The 23,160-nt window shown below is 38.8% G+C and overlaps 1 protein-coding gene across 2 annotated transcripts in view; it reads right to left on the minus strand.

Annotated features, from left to right (window-relative positions):
- The window catches only part of TMTC1 (transmembrane O-mannosyltransferase targeting cadherins 1), a 298,740-nt gene that overhangs the window by 130,412 nt on the left and 145,168 nt on the right, over nucleotides 1–23,160 (minus strand). For both annotated transcript variants that reach the window (XM_043882514.1, XM_043882513.1), the window contains exon 8: nucleotides 13,525–13,714. In XM_043882514.1, the coding sequence (XP_043738449.1) occupies nucleotides 13,525–13,714 (190 nt within the window). The remainder of the gene's footprint in view (nucleotides 1–13,524; nucleotides 13,715–23,160) is intronic.

Raw genomic sequence — 23,160 nt, forward strand, 5'->3', positions numbered from 1 at the left:
CACTATCACTGATTACTCATTCATTCTACAAACATATTACTGCCTCCTTTTATAATCCCCTTGGGCAATGTGCTTATAGGCAATCACTTAAACAATTTAGCAGTCAAGCACTTCCATCTTCTCTGTATTTTCCAGGCACTATTCTAGGCTCTCTGGCATACATCAGTTAGCAAAACCAACCAACCACACAAAACTCTTGCCTTTCCAGAGAGGAAAAAAATTAAGAATCTGGTGAGGGATATCTGAAACGGAGAGTGAGTGGACAAGAAGGGGGATGCAATTCTAAACATGGTGGACAGAGTAAGCCCTGTTGAGAGGGTGGCAGTTAAGCAAAGACTTCAAAAGATGAAGTCAGCCATAGTATTCACTTCATAGGAAGACATGAGTTCAAGACACAAGAAAAACAATGGGGTGGGACAAGAGCATGTAGAATCTTTAGGCCGCTATACTGACCACTATGACTTTTATGCTGAGAAAAATAAGGAGCCACTGAAAGATGTTAAGTACAAAAAGGGCAGGATCTAATTGGCATTTTAATGAATCATGGTGGTCACTGTATTGAGAGTAGAATGGATCACTGGCACTAGGGTGGATGCAGGCCAACTAGTTAGGTTATGCCAACAATCTAGGTGAGAGAATGGCTTGGACCCAGAGTGATGGCAGTGAGAAATGGTCAGATTCTGGATATATTTTGAAACAAGAGATGACCAGATTTATCAATGGGTTGAATGGGATATTAGAGAGCAAGACAGAGAGGCAACAAGAAAACCTCAAGAATTTTGGCTTTGGCAACTAGTAGAATGTACAGAGGTGGAAAATTGTCAGGGAAACAATGAACAAGTAAGTTCAGGAGTTAAATTTCAGAATGTTGGTTTGAAATACCATGTGGAAATGCATTTATACAGCAATTTCCTTGCTAAACAACCCCAGGTATCATATATATTATTTCACTTATTACATTTTAGATGAGAAAAAATGTTTGAAGACTCTATTGTCAACACTTTAATGTGTAATAATGTAAATATAGAAACGCAGAAGCTCATATGACAAACTTGTTTTCCTCCTAATACTCTGTGCTGCCTCTTTAGGCGAAGCATATGCAAAAGTAAGGCATTTTAGTTTTATTTATTTATTTTTTTAATGGGGTGAGTGATTCTCCCCAGGTTGCATTTATCACATTTGTGATCCCTTTATAAGTTCCTTGTGCATAGAACTTGGAGCAAACCACCTATAGAATCTTGCTATCAGTCACTTCAGCCTCCTTTCTATCTTCTAATACAAAAAGCTATTCCCAATGGGTTTTCTGTTTAGAGGAACTTACTTTAGCTGCCTTTATCTCAGGTCATCCTAATTACATATTTCATGGTTTTCTTCAAACAGTATGGAAAGGGTAGGCTCCTTTAAATAGAAATGTCATGTTCTCAATGGAAATAATAAGGACAGAATGACTCCAGGAGTTACAAAAACGTCTTTTGACCTTTTTAAGTGTTTAAAACAATCAGAAGTATTGCAAGGCTAGGTGGTAATAAATTGCTTTTACGGCAGTATGAATCATTAAGTTAAAAGAAATAATAGGATGTGTTAAAAATTAAGATTATCACTTAAAAGGTGACAATTATTCTGAGTAAAAGCAAATAATAATATAGACTATAAAATCGTGCTGAGAATCATAAAGCATATAATCAAGAAAAATAAAACTGTTACTGATGTCTGAAACTCCTTTTTCCCATTACACAACTATCTAGTTCTTTCATTAATAATTTGAGTGAGGTTTCAAACTAAGGTATAAACATCAGAGGACTTTCTTATTAAAGACTGTGACTTGTGAAAATGTAACTGCCCTTTGAAGGCAAAGAATAAAACAAATTATTTAATGATATGAAAAAACTCCCGTCTGGCCGGATCAAAAGCCAAGCAGAGCATCACAACCAAACTGTGTCCTACATGAGAAAACTCTGCACACGGTTCAGATACACCACAAAGAGAAATGACTTCCTAGGTGAGGTACTAACAATGGACAACAAAGCATGCCTTGGGAAGACTTTGCACAGGGATCTCTGATTTTCAGGTAGCCACTGAATAAAATCTTGCATTTCCAATGGCTATTTTGTTTCAATACTCAGGACTGAGTGGAATGGAGACATCTAGCAATGACAGTAACAGGTTTTAAAAACAACAATAAAAGAAAATGATTCTTTTCTTATTATCTTGCCTATTCTGGTAAGCTTTCAAATATCTTTAAAATCTATAATATTTCTATAATTTGGAGGTTTAGGTGATGACTCCAATGCTCATTTGTAAATAACTTGGTGATATTTGTCACTATTTTCTTTCTCTTGATTAATATTCATTTTTTTAACTAAGTAGTTTTATGTTAGGATTCTTTCTATTAGATTTGAACATACCTACTTCCAAATTTTAAAATATGCTTAATCATTAAAAATCGTCAAGTATGTTACTACTATTAGATCTCAGGCCAAGAATTTAACATGTTACCTAGGATGGGAGAAAAGGGGGAAGGAAGTGGGAGAGCAGGATCAATCTGTGGTAGTATTATAAATATTTTTGATGATATGAAGTGTAATTGTAAGTTGAAATATATATAATTTTAAAAAAGCAGTCAACTGGGTTACATTTTGTTCAAGTCTGGTTATTCCTGCAAAATGGAAATAAGAGCCCTGATTGTGCTCCTGACTGAACTGTGACGATTTCTAGATGATGGTAATGGTGATGATGATGACAAAGAAAAAAAAAACAACTGCCAGGTACTCAGTGTCCCCCATGTGCCGGCCACTGTGCTGAGAGTCCAGCATGGCTTGCCCTGGTTCAGCCTCACAATGGCTTGTCACTACGGTGTAAGAACAGGGCTAAACAAGGTGGGCTCAGAGTGGGCTGGGCCACAGCCCGGCCTGACTCAGGTCAGCACTAATCACTCTAGTCTGCAGCCTTCTCTCATCCCGGCCCTGGGACTCTGGGTCTGGAACTTGGGGCAGTACTCCTCCACATCTGGGCTGCCTCCAACCTGTAGGGGACTAGCTCCCACTTGAAGATGGTCATTACGAATTTAACTTAGACTACCAGATGAAATTATAATGACTGAACAGAAGTCACAACTTGTATCATATATGGCAAAGCAGTGATGTAAAAGCATGTGGGAAGAGGCAGCAGCAATGGATCTTTGAATGTGTTTCATTTTAAAACAAGGCGCAGATTCAACTTCTCTACTTTCCAACATCACATCTGAGAAAGGGGTAAACTAATTCCAACTTTCATCAGAAAAGTGATAGAAGTTGAAATCTGAGCTTTAGATCACGGTCAAAATTGACTACAAGTACTGACTTGAACACCTTTCGCTAGGTGAGGTGAGGGACAGGGAGGCCTGGCATGCTGCAGTCCATGAGGTCACAAAGAGTCAGACGGGACTGGGCGACTGAACAACAGCAGACTTGGAAAACTGTGACCCAAGTAGCAGGATGTTATCACTACAGGCAAAAAGAGGCAAGTGGAGAAGTCAGCTGAGGGCAGTAAGAAGAGGCTAGATCAACTAGGCTGGCCAAATTTGAGACAGGGAGACCTCTCAGACAATGGCTCTCCAGAAGTATTGGTGGTCACACACAGATGGACCATGGCAAGATGCCCAGGGCCTCTTCTCTCAGTGCCTGCAGGGGCCCCGAGCAGGACAAACCGGGCTGGAAAGATTGGACCTGTAATGGTATGAGGAGGACTCTCATAAATTGAGCACAGAAAAAGGATGGAGAATGTGAAGTTTTCAGAGAATGGGAACTGAAAAGAGAAATGCAGGCCAGAAGAAAAGGAAAATACCCATCAATATTGGCACAGAGCCATTCACCATTAACTGCAATCTTCATTCCTCAAGTTCAATTTTATTTTACTGTTTGGTATATTAAAACATGATATTTATTTTACCAGGCTTCATAATGGCTATTCTGGAATTTAAAAGAGCTATTCCACAGTGATCTATATGATACAATAATACCTTAACGTACTGTTTGGCTAAGCTAAATGAAAAGTAACTTCCAGAAATCTGAAAGCACGTTTTAGTTCAACCACATGAATCTACAGTAGTACACCAGGGGTCAGCTAATTTATGCAACAATGGTGGAGTAGAGTAGTTGTGACAGACTATATGACAAAGCCTCAAATATTTATACCTAGTTCTTTGCCAAAAAGAGAGAAAAGTTTGCCATTTCCTCTTGCTCTGTCATACTGTATTATATTTATTCTCATAAGTTACTCCCGTTCCAAGTACTTTGGGGAATAAGGCAAGAATGTCAATGAGAAAATAATCACTTTCCAATCTTCCCTCCTTATGGACATGTGTGGGGGGGGGGGTTTAATAAAAGAGAGATCTTCTGTTTGTCCATTGGCTTGCTCTTTCACTGAGTATATTGATGGGACCTGTGGTAACACTAGCATCAATTCAGTTCAGTTCAGATCAATCACTCAGTCATTTTCAACTCTTTGCAACCCCGTGGACTGCAGCATGCCAGGCCTCCCTGTCCATCACCAGCTCCCAGAGCTTACTCAAACTCATGTCCATTGAGTCAGTGATGCCAACGACCATCTCATCCTCTGTCATCTTCTTATCCTTCCGCCTTCAATCTTTCCTAGCATCAGGATCTTTTCAAATGAGTCAGCTCTTCGCATCAGGTGGCCAAAGTATTGGAGTTTCAGCTTCAACATCAGTCCTTCCAATGAATATTCAGGACTGATTTCCTTTAAGATGGACAGGTTGGATCTCCTACCTGTCCTGTCCAAGGGACTCTCAAGAGTCTTTTCCAACACCACAGTTCAAAAGCATCAATTCTTCAGTGCTCAGTTTTCTTTATAGTCCAACTCTCACATCCATACATGACTCCTGGAAAAACCATAGCTTTGACTAGATAGACCTTTGTTGGCAAAGTAATATCTCTGCTTTTTTTTTTTTTTTTTTTATCTCTGCTTTTTAATATGCTGTCTAGGTTGGTCATAACTTTTCTTCCAAGGAGCAAGAATCTCTTAATTTCATGGCTGCAGTCACCATCTGCAGTGATTTTTGGAGCCCCAAAATAAAGTCTATCACTGTTTCCATTGTTTCCCCATCTATTTGCCATGAAGTGATGGGACCTGATGCTATGATCTTAGTTTTCTGAATGTTGAGTTTTAAGCCAACTTTTTCACTCTCCTCTTTCACTTTCATCAAGAGGCTCTTTAGTTCTTCTTCCCTTTCTGCTATAAGAGTGATGTCATCTGCATATCTGAGGTTATCGATATTTCTCTTGATTCCAGCTTGTGCTTCTTCCAGCCCAGCATTTCTCATGATGTACTCTGCATATAAGTTAAATAAGCAGAGTGACAATATACAGTCTTGATGTGCTCCTTTCCCGATTTGGAACCAGTCTGTTGTTCCATGTTTGGTTCTAACTGTTGCTTCTTGACCTGCATACAGATTCTTAGGAGGCAGGTCAGGTGGTCTAGTATTCCCATCTCTTTAAGAATTTTCCAGTTTGCTGTGATCCACAGAGCCAAAGGCTTTGGCATAGTCAGTAAAGCAGAAGTAGATTTTTTTTCTGGAACTCTCTTGCTTTTTTCGATGACCCAATGGATGTTGACAATTGGATCTCTGGTTCCTCTGCTTTTTCTAAACCCAGCTTGAACATCTGGAAGTTCATGGTTCACGTATTACAGAAGCCTGGCTTGGAGAATTTTGAGCATTACTTTGCTACCGTGGAGGCTATTCAAGAGCAAGGTTGGAAACAGGCATGAAGGGAGATCCCAGAAATCCCACAGCTGCCTCCCAGAGAACCTCCCCCTCCCAGCCCCGCCTTTCCATTTCCATCAAGTCATCACTGGTGGTCACCTTCACAGGGCAGGCTGCACATTCATTCCCAGGCAAACCTGAGAATCTGACTGATTTTCAGGGCCCAGAGATAGAGCCAGTGATTTGTGCTTGTCTCAAGAGAGTGATGTGGAAAACTATGAATGGAAAACCTGGAACAAAGCTGTGATCCCTACTGAAAATGAAAACAGAACGACCAAACAAAACCAATCCTTAAAAACTCATATCTGAGGGAGGAGACTTCCCTGATTAATGTGTGTTCTCAAAGCACACCTTTTTGTTGAGGTCATTATTAGGAAAACTGGCTATCATTAACTTCCCTCTTTTTTCCCTTAGGTTTTAACTTTTACAAGCATCCTCATTATTATAAAATATACAAAAACTTAACATCTCAAGATTCTTTCTGAAAATGTAATGGAGAATCAACAGCATAAATTACTCTTAAATATAATTTAGTGGTGTTTCCTCTGTCACATTAAAGGACATGGGAAAGGACAAGCCTAAAGAGCAGGACCGATGGTATTAACTCCTTTAAACAATCCAAATTAATCCAAACTTTCCTGATCTATGTCACTATTTATTGCAAGTCAATAATCTGATGCACAATCTGTAAGAAAAAACTAAGTACATTTTCAGCCTATTGTTCTCCTGGTATACAGGCATACACTAATCACAGGTGAGAATGGAATAACCAGCCTTCATGTCTTAAGTGCTCTTAAACTCTACTGTACACACCTTCCAACAAAGTGAGTATCCTCATCACAATGAGTGAGAGCAAATTAGTTCATTTTAAAGTCATTGTTAAAAAGAATTCAATCCAATAATGAATTTCTAGATTGTTCTCTACATTAGGGACTATCGGCCCAGATGCATTCCTCACGAACAAAGGGTGTAAATAGGAAAAGGTGATGGAAAGACACAGAATAAGACGAAGTTCATATTTAAACTCTCAGACAAAAGAAAGCTCTTTTATGATGAATAATAAGAGACTTCCTGAGATCTTACATTTCTTATGCCATAAAAATGGGACAAATTAGAAACAATCTTTAAACCTTTAGATTCTGAGCCCTAGTTCTCCCACTCAACCCTGGACAAGAGCTTGTCAAAATTCAAACATCTGAGATGAAACAATTTGCAAAGTAGAAATAGAGACATAGATGTTGAGAATAAATGTGTGCATACCAAGGCGGGAAAGGGGAGGTGGGATGAATTGGGAGACTGGGATTGACATGGATCCACTACTAACACTATGTTTAAAACAGATAACCAGTGAGAACCTACTACACCTCGGGGAACTCTGCTCAGTGCTCGGTGGTGACCTAAATGGGAAGGAGCTCTAACAAGAGAGCATATATGCACATGTATAACTGATTCACTTTGTTACACAGCAGAAACATCACACTATAAAACAATGATATTCCAATAACAACACCAAAACAAATTCTAACATAGGCTCTCTGAGTTCCTTTACCTACAGGGACACTCCAACTGACTGTGGAAGTGGCCTGGAAGGGCCTGCAATTTATAATGATGTGCAACTTAACTTACTTGCACGAGAGAGAATTTGCTTTTGCTTCCAATAAGTGCAAGACATGTGCAAGGACAAATATTCAAAGCAGGCCTGCAGAGAGTAGGACTCTGGTGGTGGCTAGGGACTGGGAAATAATGGCTGTTTTATTTCTTAACACATGGTACTTTGTAGCTTTATAATGTCAACATGTTTTCCAGAAAAATTCATTAAGTGTAAATACAACTGTAACAGGGTAGATTATGTCCCCCTCCTCCAGTGTCCTGGTTGATGACAAGGTAAGATAAAAGAAGTGATGTTGGTAAACTGGAGGAGAAAAAAGAGCGTAAGCATATATATTACCCCAAAGTTATGCCCTCCCCCCAAAACTGGTTAATAAATATTAGCAAAAGAAATTTGTGTATGTCTTACACATGCACTGTGGATGCTAAGATTGCCCTTTAACTTCAGCCCTCGCCTCCTGCCTTCCACAAACACACACACACACACGCACACACCCTCATCTCCTTGAAATCATTCCATTTGGCTCGACTCCGGCCCACTCTGCTACAGTCATGTCGGCCTTCCTGCTGCTCTGTAAACTCTCTAGTACTTTCCTGCCTCAGGGCCTTGGCACTCGCTTCCCTACCGCTTGAAATAATCCTCCCCAAGCAACCAAATGTCCCATTCCTTCACTTCCTTTATGTCTCTGCTCAAGGGTCATAACATCTGCGAGCTCAACCCTGACCTCCTCACAGCCCCTACCGATGCCTGGCACATAATGACGAATTTCAAGTGATTCAGTGTAAGCTCCATGTAGGCAAGACCTTCATTCTGTTTACTGCTGTAATCCTGGCAAAAAGGAGATATTCAATCAACATTATGAGAATTAAAGAGGAAGAAGTAGTGAGGCTAAAGAGAACATACTCTCCTCTGAGTATAAGTCAGGGTGGATTTTGTATGATTGAGAATCAAACAAAGGTGAAAATAAAAGAAATATTCTCCATGATTCCCAGGACTGAATGTCTATGCTTGTTTATCCAAGCATTTTCCCCCTAGTAATGTATCATATGGACTTATTATCTCAAAATTTAAAGACATATTCAGGAATTATAAAATAATTTCAATACAGTTAATATAGTACACACATCATTTGGAAATATTCTAGGTGGAGAGAGTTGGGTTTATTTTGCTGATATTACTGCAAACATTTCATCCACTGTTCCTTTTTAGCACAGAAGAATATCTGTAAGCAGTACCTCTATTTTCATAAAATCTTGGTTCTACTGCTTATTGTCATGAGTCAAAGCCCTGAGGATCATATCCTTAGTGACTGATCATCACATAGAATAAATAGGATTATCCCCACTTCAAGAAGTTACTAACTAGCAGGACAATTTGACTTTTAAGACCTTCCAGTGTGTAAGTAGATCAAGAGCAGAGAGGCCAGGCCACATAAACACGAGCTAGATGCCAAACCTCTGTCTCCAAGCTCTGAAAGAAGAAAATGTAGAAAGTGCAAGTAGCCTCCAAGAATTGCCCGAGGCTTTAGTTAATGTCTGCCAAGAATTTTCAAGATGAAAGCCATCACCGAAGAGCTAAATCTTACTATCACCACAGCTGGAATGCTTTGCTAATATTTTTCCTAATGCAAGAAAGTGACTTTGGAACAAATTCCATGAAAGAAAAGGACTAATAGCCTTCCAACAGAGAAGTTTCTACTCACTTATCATGTTATCAAAGACACCCTGGGGACAGCCAAGGCTTGCCTGTGTGTGTAGGGCTCTATTGCCATCATGAAGGTGCATCTTTAACATAATGTGACCAAGGCGGCAGCCTGTGGGCATGCAACACTCCCTTTAATTAGTTGGGAGGGAGCCAAGAAAAACCCTTCCTGACATACCGGTCCAGCACTCCACTATATTTGCTCCTGCAGATCAATACCAATATAGCAGGCATGTCAAACCACAAGGAAAGGCCGACTCTAATAAAACAAACCTTATATTGACCCCCTAACACTTCATACTGGTACTGAGTATGGTCTTTTTATAGGCTTTAGATATAGTTCACCCTAAAAAAAAAAGATTCTGCATGCCAAAATATAAATAGAGTTGCTAACTTTTTATGGTTTTATTCAAATTTTGGAGGTAGCAACTCTTAGTGTTAGAAACATGGCATTAAACAAAATAGAAAATAATTTCTGTCCTCATGGGGTTTACTACTCTAATTGGCGGGAACACATTATATAAAATCACAAAATTATATAACATTTTAGAAATTGGAAGTATAGTGAAGAAAAAGTTTAGTGAAAAGGAGATAAGATGTGGAGTAGAGGGTATATGTTTGCATTTTAAACAGGGTAGTTATGGTAGGCTTTACCACGAAGGAAAAATTTGTGCTCATATAAAAAATTAACTCAAAATGGATTAATAACCTAAATATCAGAGCTAAAACTTATGAAACTTTTAGAAGAGAACAAAGTCAGAAATCTTTATGACCTCAAATGTGATAACTGAGTTTTAGATTTAACAATAAAAGTAATGAATAACAAAAGAAAGCAATCAGACTTCATTAAATTAAAAAAACTTTTGTGCATTAAAGGACATTATTAACTATGTGAAATGACAACCTAAAGAATGGGAGAAAATATTTCCAAATCATCTATCTGTTGGGAATTTAATATTCTGAATTCTTATAACTCAACATCAAAAAGACAACCCAATTAAAAAAAAAAAAAAGACCAAAGGACTTGAATAGACATTTCTCCAAAAAAAGATACACAGATGGCCAATAAGCAAGTGAAAAGACGTTCATCACTGATCATTAAGGAAATGCAAATCAGAGCTATTGGGAGATACTTCTTCATGCCCACCATACTTTAAACAAAATAATACAAAATCCAATATTATTCAGCCATAAAAGGAACAGAGTATTGATACACACTATAATTAGCATGAATTTCAAAAATGCTATGCCAAGGAAGTCAGACATAAAAGGTTACATGTTATATTTTTGCAGTTATTGTATAATTTATTTCATATCCAGAATATATAGAGACAGAAAGCAGATTAGAGGTTACCAGGGGACGGGGTAGGGAGAATTGGGAGTTATTACTTAATGTGCATGGGTGTTTTTAATGAAGTTATGAAAGAGCTCTGAAATAAAGTAGAACTATGTTTTTATGTTTAACTTTTTATTAATAACAAACTGCTGAATATTCCCAAAGTGACTGAACCATTTTTCATTTTCACCAGTAATACACGAGGCCTCCAGCTGCTCCCCATTCTTGGCCAACACTTAGTATTGTGAATTTTTAAAATTATAGTTATTCTAGAGGATGTAGAGTAGTTCTGTTTGTGGTTTTAATTTGAATTTCCCTAATGACTAATGATGCCAAGCATCTTTTCATGTGCTTATTAATCTTTGTGTATCTTTTCTTGTGTAGTATCCATTTGTATCTCTTGAACATTTTAAATGAACTATTTTTCTTATTCTTAAATTTTAACAACTCTTTAAATATCTCAGCAAACATTTTCTCCCAATTTGTAGCTTGCCATTTGATTTAATTAACATTATCATTTGAGGACCAAAGCTTGTAACCCTAACGACATCTAATTTACCAACTTTTAAAAAATAATTTACACTTTATGTATCATAAAAATCTTTGTTGGACCCAAATTCACAAAGATCTTCATCTATTTCCTTTTAGAATCTTTGGTTCTGCTTAACTCTTTTGTTTAGGACTATGCTTCCCTGGTGGCTTAGAGGGTAAAGTGTCTGCCTGCAATGCGGGAGACCTGGGTTCGATCCCTGGGTCAGGAAGATCCCCTGGAGAAGGAAATGGTAACCCACTCCAGTACTCTTGCCTGGAAAATCCCATGGATGGAGAAGCCTGGTCGGCTACAGTCCATGGGGTCACCAAGAGTTGGACGCGACTGAGTGATGACACGCGACACGTCATGATTCACTTAAAAATACTTTCTAAATATATAGTATGAGGTAAGGATTAATTTGGTATTTCAGTATCTTCTATTTAAAAGACTATCCTATCCCCATTGAATTACCTTAGTAACTGTCAAAAAACAATTAAGCTTGTATGAGTTTACTTACATTTACACTTTGGAATCTAAATTCTATGCCATTTTCTACTGACTGTTTTTTCCTGACTTTGGGTCATACTATCCTATTTCTTTACATGTCCAGTAATCTGATTAAAAACCATATATAGTATTCCATACACTATGCTGTTTCTGCTGTGTGCTCAGTCGCTTAGTAGTGTCCGACTCTTTGCAACCCCATGACTTACAGTCTGCCAGGCTCCTCTGTCCATGAACTCTATTCTAGTCTGCTCTTCTGAAATCTGATGGTTTCCCGTTTTATTTATTTATTTTTTTTTTTGGTTTCCCGTTTTAATATGTGATAAACTTGCCTGGACACAAATTGAAAATCTGTAGACAGCTGAAAATTTTTTTTTTCTTTTTTTTCTGTGACTTTCTGGACTAACCATCTGCCCTCCATACTCATCCATAGCCCTGAGTGGGACAGAAATCCTGAGGGTGACCATGCATTAGAGTACATTCAGCTCTAGTAACCACTGGAGCTGTCAGCTTTTATTTTTCTCTTGGGGACCAGTGAATAGCAAGCTCAGTGCCTCCAAAGGCCATGCACTGGAGCTGATTTTGACAAGAATCCTATACCAGGGGCATAGGAAAAACTCAACTAGAGTAAGACTAGAGAGGCCTTGAGGCCTCTGCTGGAGCAGGTGAGGCATCAGTGATGGTAGGGACAGGAGGCAGGCCTGAACTGCTATTCCAGTTTAAAGTTTTCCACAGCCACACCAACACAGTGCTGGGTTGCTACTCTATCTTTGCAGGTGGGATCCTGGGAGCTATGAAGTAAAACCACATTTGATTCTGGGTTACCTTTATTTGATGCTTTCTAGTGGATTGGCATAGGTTTTGAGCTCCCTCTCTGCTTATGGTCTTTCCCAGCTGTGTACAATTTGTTCTTGGGCTTGTTAGTTTCCCCTAATCAGCAATGGGTTGCCCATCACAAATGTCTTGTCCCATGACTAGGCTCAGCATGGATGTCAGCATCCTGTATCAGGTGCTGGGAGCAAACTGAAGTATACTGACTTTCTTTTGGGTTTCTTTCTTTCTTTTGACTGAATCTCTGGGGGAATATCTTTTGTGCCAGCATATCTTTGAGATCAGCCAATGATTTCAACAGAGATCAAACAGAGACAACTCCAGCCAGTGAAAGTTCTACCCTCTACCACCCAACCTGTATATGTGCTAAAGAATTAATTCAAATTTGCAGCAAATAAGTAAGCCTTCCAAGGCTTTCAATTTGTGCTTTCTAGGGCATCCTATGTGCACTAATTGTTTTCGCAGCCATCCATGAATGTGTGGAGAGTGTATCATCTCAGCCCTTCTATAGCTCTCTTGCCTCCTAAACCTCCCCCTTAAATTTTTAGCTGTTCTGCTATTTTCCCAACCAAATCAGCCACCTTCAGTCAGTAAACCTGTGGATTTTTAACTTCTTCTCTGGGGGTATAGGAATATCTTGAAACAAGAAGCATCTTGCCCAAGGCTGTAGCCATTTTTAACAAGTAAATATTTTCGAGTTCTTTGCCATCTTTGATCATTTTTAAATGTTACAGTTAATAATTTTTCCATATTCCAATATTTTCCCAAGTTTCCAATAATAAAACTATTAATAAAGCTTTGTAGTAGTATTTTTTGTAGTGAGAATCACCCAACCAACTCAGACAGGCATTCATTAATGTAAATAGAGTCTTAACCATATTTTAAGCACTTACAACTATGTTGTCAATATCTCACTTATCATTACATGAAATAAAACAATTGCATCAAAAAATAGTCAACCACTGCAGAAAAAAAAATTTCTCATTTGTGAACATTAAATTTCAGATCCAATTTATAAATAGTTGGTGGAAACAATAAAATATATAATTAAGATAGCCTTGATCTCCTAACCCCATTAAAGTCTTCAAAATATATATTACCTTTCTGGAAATTTTTTAAATATAAAGTTTTTTTTTAGACAGAAGGATAAATTCAATTTAGACCCACATTTCCTTGGGGAAAAAAAGCATTACTGAGTATACAGTATCTCTCTTCCAATGCAGTGTTCATTTGAATGTTAAGAAAATTACCTTGAAGGCTGCTAAACAATGAAGACTCAGTAAGGCCATCACAACTGCCAGAAGGATGGTAGCTCCGTTCCGTATGTCCCATATGGTCTCTATCAGAGGAATACTGCCCACTTGCCAGTCATAGCACAGAGTAACAGGTGCAAGCAGAAGCCACACGTTGAAGGCCAAGAGGTAGGAATAAGTAAGGAATCTACAAAGAGAAGAAGAATCACTAAGACACAACTCGAGATCCATGACATTCTGAAAACATTCATTTACCATGTTTCTACTGAATAGTCTATACTACGAATGTTATAAAAAGAGAAGGTAAGATGGAAGACCATTCATTCATTTAGTCATGAAATTGACCATTCTGGAATACATCTAACAGCTGCTAGTCACTGTGGTAGGTGCCAGCCTTTCACTGATGAAGAAGATAGAGTTTCCATGACCTATTTTTAAAAATTATCATATAAATACATACATAACAACTGAGATAAATCGTATAAAAGTTTGATGAAAGTATATGACATGAAATGCTGCCTTGTTGGGTACAATTCCGTGGGTAAGAGACATTTGAATTGTCTCTTTTTAATAATGCCCCAAATCCTGCACTAGACATGAAAATATTAACCATTTAAAATAGAGTGATCCATTTTGAACCATCTCAAAAAATCAAAATATCTGTAGTAGGGAAATAAAGTCTCTCACAAATCAAGGGGCTAACTTTCAAGAGGAGGGAGATACAGCTGTCCCTGATAATAAGAATAGCCAGGTGAACCTCAGGAAGGAAAATAATGAATGGAGATATTACTCCCATTTCCTGGCTGTGTCTAGGCAGTAAGGTAAAGCAGAAGGCATCCTAACTGATCCCCTTCCTTTCTGCACAGAGGAAATGGAATTTATTTAAGTTTGTTCAGTCTACACAAATCATTAAGTAGTGTTCAAGATCCTTGAGAACTGCAGAACCCCAGCATACAGCAAACTCCATCCACGTCTCTGCACTAAGGGATGACTGAACCCTAGTATGGCTTCTAGCAGCAGAAGACCATGTCCCCAGGATGACCTCAGCCCCTCCATTAAAATGCCAGCCTGAGAAAGACAGATCATCATTGCCTGGAGAATTGACTTCTTTTCTGGCCAAACCATGACAAAAGGCCCCCAACCTCCATTTCCTAGAGTATTTACTACAAAGCACTGATGACTGGGAATATGTATCTCCTAAAACTTAGAAGTAGTTCTCAAGGACCGGAGAGTTGTTCCTTTAAAATGTCATCACCAGGAGCATGGGGCCTGGCTTCCAGTCTGCTGGAGGACAGAATCCTAACTGTGATAACTGCCAGCCAGTAGACACAGCCTGAATGCACTTAGAGGATCAGTCCCAGTTTGCAAACTGCCCCCAGCCCCCGACCATTCTCTCTTTAAAATACTTAGTCACCTCCGAGCAAATCAGGATGGAGCTCAGCTCCTGTTCCCAGGAATTACTAAATAAAGTGTGCTTTTACTGCTCTGACTCATGTCTAGCTGGGTTTATCTTTAAAATTCTATATGGAACTAAACCAAAGAGCTAGATAAATCCCTTGTTCTTAAGGAATGTAAAATCCGATAGTGAAAATAAGATATATAGAATTAAAGAGTCATGAGGGCGCAGAATGTGAAGAAGAGACCTCCCGCATCACCAGGAGGAAATCTTAGATGGGCCAAATCCAATGCTAAGAGTTAGTTCACCTTAAATTTTCAATTAAGTAGTTCTGGATTAAAATACCCTTCCCAGGCCTTCCCAAAGTATCTCCTTTCCTTCCCTCCTCTTGTTCCAAGGTTGGCAGTGGAAAAATCATTAACAATGATCAGGAGAGGCTCAGTGATAGGGGTTATTTACTGCCTTCACTGTCAAACCCCAGCAGAGAAATGCGTTAGATATTTCAGTGGTGTTTCAAAACTCTCCTCTCTGTTGTTATTTTAAATAAATATTAATGCACAGACAGTGCAGTATAAGGGACTTCCCTGGTGGCTCAATGGTAAAGAACCCATTTGCCAATGCAGGAGACATGCGTTCGACCCCTGGGTCGGGAAGATCCCCTGGAGAAGGAAATGGCAACTCCAGTATTCTTGCCTGGGAAATTCCATGGAGAGAGGAGCCTGGTGGGTTACAGTCCATGTGGTTTGATGAAGTCCATGCTTTGTTATTTAACAAAAATACAAACAAAAAGTCACCATATCCCATTTAGGTTTGGGCCTATGAGAATGCCAATTCCATGGAAAGATGATTGTGTTACTTAAGGCTTCTTTTCATAAAGATTCTAAGCTGATGTTATTTACTTCTTAGCTCAGTAAAGACTTCACGACTTGGCTTTAAGTAGAATGTTCAACCAACAAGCTTAGCAGGAAAATTATGGAGCTGTGTCACTCAGTTACATTCCGGCTCTTAAGAAATTATTTTAAAAAACAGTATCCCCTTCTTGATGTAATAGATCTAGGCAATGATTATAAATGACAGCTGAAATTATTAGATGAAAAGTTGATGGGTACTTTATAATGGATGATCCGGCTATATCAGGTGCCTAAAACTTATTAATCAATTTTAAAATCACAGAAAAGGAAACTAACATCTTGATGTCCTCCTGATGGATTATGTGCATCACCATCTATAATACAGTCTTGCCAAATAAAAAAGAAAATTAAACTTAAATCTAATCAAGCCCTGTGTTACTAGTTTATATCAAATACAGAAAACACCAGAACATGTTAAATAATACCACAAGGAAGCAACACACTAAATTCAGAGTGTTACAGAACAAAATATGGCAGTTTCTTCAACAAATACATTGCATTGGCAAAGAAAAAATGGGAGAGGGCACAAATAAATAAAAAGACTTAAGAGACATATCAAACAAAATGCAGATTTTGTTTAACTGTGAATTCAAACAAACTGCTCTTAAAAATAACTGCTTATGAGACAGACAAAATTGAAATGCTGATTAGACATGCTAATAGGGAATCATTGTTAATTTGTAAGTGTGGTGACAGTACTATAGTTCTATTCTTTAAAGGTTCTTGTCTTTTAGAAATACACATAAAATATACACATTTAAACAGCATGATGACTGGGATTTGCTTCAAAATTATAGACTAAAACAAGGGGGAAGAACTGGGTGGGAATATGAATGAAATAAGATTAGACATGAACTATTATTGTTGAAACTGGATAATGGGTACGTACAGGTTCTTTACACTATTTTCTCTCCTTTTGTACTTACTTAATATTTTCATAATAAAAATGAATTTTAAGTAGTGGTAAAGGTAACAGAATTGCCGCAGGAATGCTTTCTTATCTTATATTTGATTGCAGCTTGATTATGGAGTAGATGCAAATGCTATGCAGAAACTTTTAATATTCAGGCCACATTTTGCCATTGCCCTGAAAGTTGTGCTCAGTCTCTTATACTTTCTAGATTTGCAATACCATAATGATAAAAAGCAGAGACATTACTTTGCCAACAAAGGTCCGTCTAGTCAAGGCTGTGGTTTTTCCAGTGGTCATGTATAGATGTGAGAGTTGGACTGTGAAGAAAGCTGAGAGCCGAAAAATTGATGCTTTTGAACTGTGGTGTTGGAGAAGACTGTTGAGAGTCCCTTGGACTGCAAGGAGATCCAACCAGTCCATCCTGAAGGAGATCAGTCCTGGGTGTTCACTGGAAGGACTGATGCTGAAGCTGAAACTCCAATACTTTGGCCACCTCATGCCAAGAGTTGACTCATTGGAAAAGACCCTGATGCTGGGAGGGATTGGGGGCAGGAGGAGAAGGGGCCGACAGAGGATGAGATGGCTGGATGGCATCACTGACTCGATGGACATGAGTTTCAGTAGACTCCGGGAGTTGGTGATGGACAGGGAGGCCTGGCGTGCTGCGATTCATGGGGTTGCAAACAGTCAGAGACGACTGAGCGACTAAACTGAACTGAACTGAATGATAAAAAACAAATATTAAGGATAACATTTTTCAAAAGTTACAATTTCAATATAGTTACTTATATATTTTTTTAAATGCTCAATTTTGACTTTTTACATGGATTATAACAAAAATAGATTTAAAAATAAAAGCAAACCATGGAACTAAAAAAAACAAACTTCCCCTTCTTGTAATACTAGAAACTATTAACTTGACTCAAGACTATCAACTTAACCCTTCTTTATTTTTGTTAGGTATAGTTGGTTTATAATAATATATTAGTTTCAAGTGTACAGCACAGTGATTCTAAATTTTTGTAGATTATACTCCATTTAAAGTTATTATAAAATGTTGGCTATAGTCCGTGTGCTATACAATGTATCCTTGCCACTTATTTATTTTACACATAGTAGTTTGTACCTAATTTTCTACCCTTAAATTGCCCCTCCCCTTCCCTCTTCCTACTGGCAACCATTAGTTTGCTCTCTACGTTTGTGAGTCTGTTTCATTATACTCGTTGTTTTACTTTATTTATTAGGTTTCACATATAAGTGACGACATTCAGTATTTGTTTTCCTTTGTCTGACATTTCACTAAGCATACATAGTACACTCCAGGCACATCTAATCTGTTGTGAATGGCAATTTTGTTCTTTTTCACAACTGAGTAATATTACATTGTAGGTATAGGCATGGGTGTGTGTGTGCTAAGTCACTTCAGTCGTGTCCAACTCTTTGCAACCCTATGGACCATAGCCCACCAGGCTCCTCTGTCCATGGGGTTATCCAAGCAAGAATGCTGGAGTGGGCAACTGTGCCCTCTTCCAGGGATCTTCCTGACCCAGGGATAGAGCTGAGTCTCTCATGTCTCCTACATTGGCAGCTGGGTTCTTCACCACTAGTGCCACCTGGAAGCTCTGTATGTATATACCACAGCTTTTTTATTTTTATCTATTCACCTTTTGATATACACTTAGGTGGCAGCCCACTCCAGTACTCTTGCCTAGAAAATCCCATGGATGGAGGAGCCTGGTGCAGGCTACTGTCCATGGGGTCGCAAAGAGTTGGACACGACTAAGCGACTTCACTTCACTTCTTCACTTTAGGTAGCATCCATATTTTGGCTATGGGAATAATATTTCTATGAACTTAGGGGTGCATGTATCTTTTCAACTTAGTGTTTTTGGGGTTTTTTGTGATATATACACAGGAATGGGACTGCCCTTCTTAATACATAAACATTATCTCCAGAAACTCTGAGGCATCCACCTACCTTTTATGCATATGAATTCAAATCAAGGTTGCAAAGAGACTCCTTAAATACTATTTGAAATCCTGAAACAGCATTGTAAAATTTTTGCAAATTTAGGTATAAAGAAGTCACTTGAAATCATGCCAAATGCTAATTACGTTCTAGGAGGCTGCTTGTGCTAGCTGTAGTCAGCAACTGATGTATTTCTTTTTAACTCATTGACTATGAATTACATTTCAAACCAATCATCTTGTTTATTTCTGCTAAAATTTCAGAAATAAAACAATCTGTTGAGTATCTTTGTCCTGTTGGGTTTTCTTTTTTAAAACAGGAACAAAAATAAAATGAATTATTTATCAATTTTCTACCATGAATTTTACAAACAAGAGGAAATTCACTAGAATATCAAGAGCATCTTGGTAAAAGTGAAAGAGGAGAGTGAAAAAGTTGGCTTAAAGCTCAACATTCAGAAAACTAAGATCATGGCATCTGGTCCCATCACTTCATGGCAAATAGATGGGGAAACAGTGGAAACAGTGGCTGACTTTATTTTTCAGGGCTTCAATATCACTGTAAATGGTGATTGCAGCCATGAAATTAAAAGACGCTTACTCCTTGGAAGAAAAGTTATGACCAACCTAGATAGCATATTAAAAAACAGAGACATTACTTTGCCAACAAAGGTCCATCTAGTCAAGGCTATGGTTTTTCCAGTAGTTATGTTTGGATGTGAGAGTTGGAGTATAAAGAAAGCTGAGTGCTGAAGAATTGATACTTTTGAACTATGGTGCTGGAGAAGACTCTTGAGAGTCCCTTGGACTGCAAGCAGATCCAACCAGTCCATCCTAAAGGAGATCAGTCCTGGGTGTTCATTTGTAGGCTTGATATTGAAGTTGAAACTCCAATACTTTGGCCACCTGATGCGAAGAGCTGACTCATTTGAAAAGACCCTGATGCTGGGAGGGGTTGGGGGCAGGAGGAGAAGGGGACAACAGAGCATGCGATAGTTGGATGGCATCACCGACTCAATGGACATGGATTTGAGTAAACTCTGGGAGTTGGTGATGGACAGGGAGGCCTGGCGTGCTGTGGTTCATGGGGTCACGAAGAGTCAGACACGACTGAGCAACTGAATTGAACTGAACTGAAGTGCAAAAAAATACACATAGAATCTGTTGTTTTTCTTTGAAAAAACCTTTTGGCAAAGAAATATCATGAGCCTAACATATTTGCCTGTTCTAGTAAGATGCCTGTGATAGGTACATTTGAAAAAATCATACACTGCAAGCAGAAATGTACAGCACTTGCTTGTTTTATATAAAATGTTTCTGCTCAAAGGATCCTTTTTCTTTCATTTACAAAATCCTCCATCATTTCATAAATACAGGTCACTGGGTCCACTGTATACACAGTGCATCTTCTCAGTTAAGGCACTGGCTAACACTGTCTAAATAGGTGAGGTATAAACCACGGTACCTCCACAGTGGAGTGCCCCATCTTTCTCTGACTCTGCCTCTGCCCTCAAGAATTTGGTGATCTGTCCTACCCCTCCCCAGACTACCCCTTACTTTCATCCTCATAATTCCTCCATTTCACTGATGCTTCAAAAGGGTGGAACTGTGGAGAAACAATGACAGGCCTTTGTAGGCAAAACTTGCTTATTACCATCATTAGCATCTTTTCCTGCTTATAACCTTCTCCAGGACAAGCCAAAGAAAGCCATTTCCTGAACTAAGTTCTCAATGAATAGGAGACCCTCACTCGAATTCAGTAAATGTTGAATAATTACTCTGGGCACTTTTAGAGGTACTGAAGGGTAATCAGAGCTAGCCCCTGTCCTCCACATGGATAGCATCAGTGGTGAGAAGACATGTACACATTACATGGTTGGGAAATAGTGAAATACAGACAGCAAATTTCAAAGGAGTTCTAAGAAATGTAATGAAAAACAGAGGATTAGGGAATGCCCTCCTATAATCTATGAGGAACTTAAATAGGTGGAAAGACAGCAGACAGAGAATCCAGGCAGGACCACAAATAAAAATGGCTTCAAATTGTAAATGAATATGACTTTCTGAGGACAGTTAAAAATATGGGTAAACTAGAAAGTGCTAGGTGTTCAGTCATGTCCAACTCTTTGGGACCCCATGGACTATAGCCCATCAGACTCCTCTGTCCATGGAAATCTCCAGGCAAGAATACTGAAGTGAGTAGCTATTCCCTTCTCCCGGGGATCTTCCCAACCCAGGGATCGAAACCAGGTCTCCTGCATTGCAGGCAGATTCTTTACCATCTGAGCCACCAAGGAAGCCCATGGGTAAACTAGAGTGTAGGATTAAAATGAGTAATATAAAAATGATAAACTGCCTCTGCTAAAATGAAAAATATTATGAAAAATACTTGTTGAGTGTTGGTGGGGATGTGGGAAAACTGGGACTTTGAAACACTACTGTGAATTGAGTCTACTTTATGATCCAGCAATTCTACTCCTAAGTTTATTCCAACAGTGATATACATATATTTTAAGCAAAAGACATTTACAATATTGTTCACAGCAGTACTATTATTATTTTTAAATTTTATTGAACTATAGTTTATTTACATTTCAGGTGTAAATCAAACTGATTTGATGGATATATATTTACACATACATATATTATGTGTATATATATTCCTTTTCAGATTCTTTCATTATGGTTTATTACAGGTATATATTTCTCTGTGCAATACAGTGGGTCCTGGTTGTTTATCTATTTTATATATAGTAGTATGTATCTGTTAATCCCAAATTCCTAAGTTATCCCTTCTTTCCTTTCCCCTTTGGTAACCATAAGTTTGTTTGCTATGTCTGTGCCTCTAGTTCTATTTTATAAATAAGTTCATTTGCATCATTTTCTTTTTAGATTTTATACATAGTGGTATCATATGACACTTGTCCTTCTCTGTCTGACTTACTTCACTTTAGTATGATAATCTCTAGGTCCATCCATCTTATTGCAAATGGCATTATTTCATTCTTTTTTATGACTGAGTAATATTCCATGATGTGTGTGCATGTGTATATATTAACATTTTCAAACTGATGTCCATCCACAATAAGATCAATACCTATATTGCTATATATTCATTGAATGGAAATCCATCCAGCAATGACAACAAATGCAACAGGGATGAATGTTATCATGGGTGATGTGGAACAAAAACAGATGACACAAAAGAAAAGTAAATCAGGAAAACCACTTATAGATAAGGATGGGGTGACCAGAAGCATGACCTGACCCCCAGCACACAGGGCTGGGACAGAAAGTCACAAGGCAAGCCCGGCTGAATGACTGGAGTAGAAGCTTGTCTATGGCCCTCATCTCCTAGCTCCTTGGTGTCAACAGAGTAGAAAATGCTAGACAACCCTTGTAAGAATCAAAAGATCAGAAATTAAGAATAAAACCAGACTTCTTGGGAACCAGAACCAAGTGGCTACAAGGTGGGCCCCTCTCAAGGCCCCAGGCCTTCTTCATGGCTGCACTGCTTCTCTTGGTCTTTGCTCCACCTCCTCCCTCTGCTCCTGGACTCCTCACTCATGCTTCTCATAACTGAGGCTGGGTGTGGCCGTCAAGGCTGCCCAGCTCTCCTGTCCTCTTGCCTTCACACATCTGTCACTTCAGTCTTTGTGGCCAATTGCGTTACTCTTAGGTTTCAAAGCCCTGAGACCTGATTGGGTCACCTCATCTCTTAGAATCTTAGAATCAACTCTCACAGGTTGGCTGAACTCTAACTCCTGATCCTTCAGGTCCCAGTGAAGATGTCACTTCTCCTGACAAGTGTTCCCTGTCACTGCCCCCTCCCAGGGCCAGGCTGGAGTCCCCTAGGTGAGCGTCCGCAGCCTCGGGGCGTACATATCTCCTGTAACTTCCTGTTAACATGCCTGACTTCCCACTGAAACAGAAGCTTCTCAGGGACAGAGCTGAGTCTTACTGATAGTTATCTCCCCAGCACCCAGCACTTTAAAGAAATAGGTGTTAAGAAATTAGTCTGATAGTAAAATGCCTAAAAATCTAAAAATATTTAAATTTGATAATTTTATTTTGACCTGAGGCAACCATACCTGCTAGGCTTCTAGTTGTCCAGGCTTATAGCTAAAGGGCACAGACTGAAGATTCTGCCCTCGTGTGGCCCCCTTAGCACCTTGTGCAAAGCTGGATCCTGGGACACCATTCAGGACTGAGAAGAATCTGAGTAAAGGCACTCACTCCCCTCACATGTCACATAGCATCATCATAAAACTAGGCTAGGCTTACTTTTTCTTATTTTGCATTAAATTGTGATAAATATAGTTCAAATGAGAACTCCTGCTACATGACAAACTATATAAAGTGAATCTGAAATGTCACTAAGTCTCTTTGATCTTTCTAATGCACCATTAATACAATTATCTTATTAACAGAGACAGTCTCCTCAG

This window comes from Cervus elaphus, chromosome 22 (assembly GCF_910594005.1).
Source record: "Cervus elaphus chromosome 22, mCerEla1.1, whole genome shotgun sequence".
In the NCBI taxonomy this organism is placed as follows: Eukaryota; Metazoa; Chordata; class Mammalia; order Artiodactyla; family Cervidae; genus Cervus; species Cervus elaphus.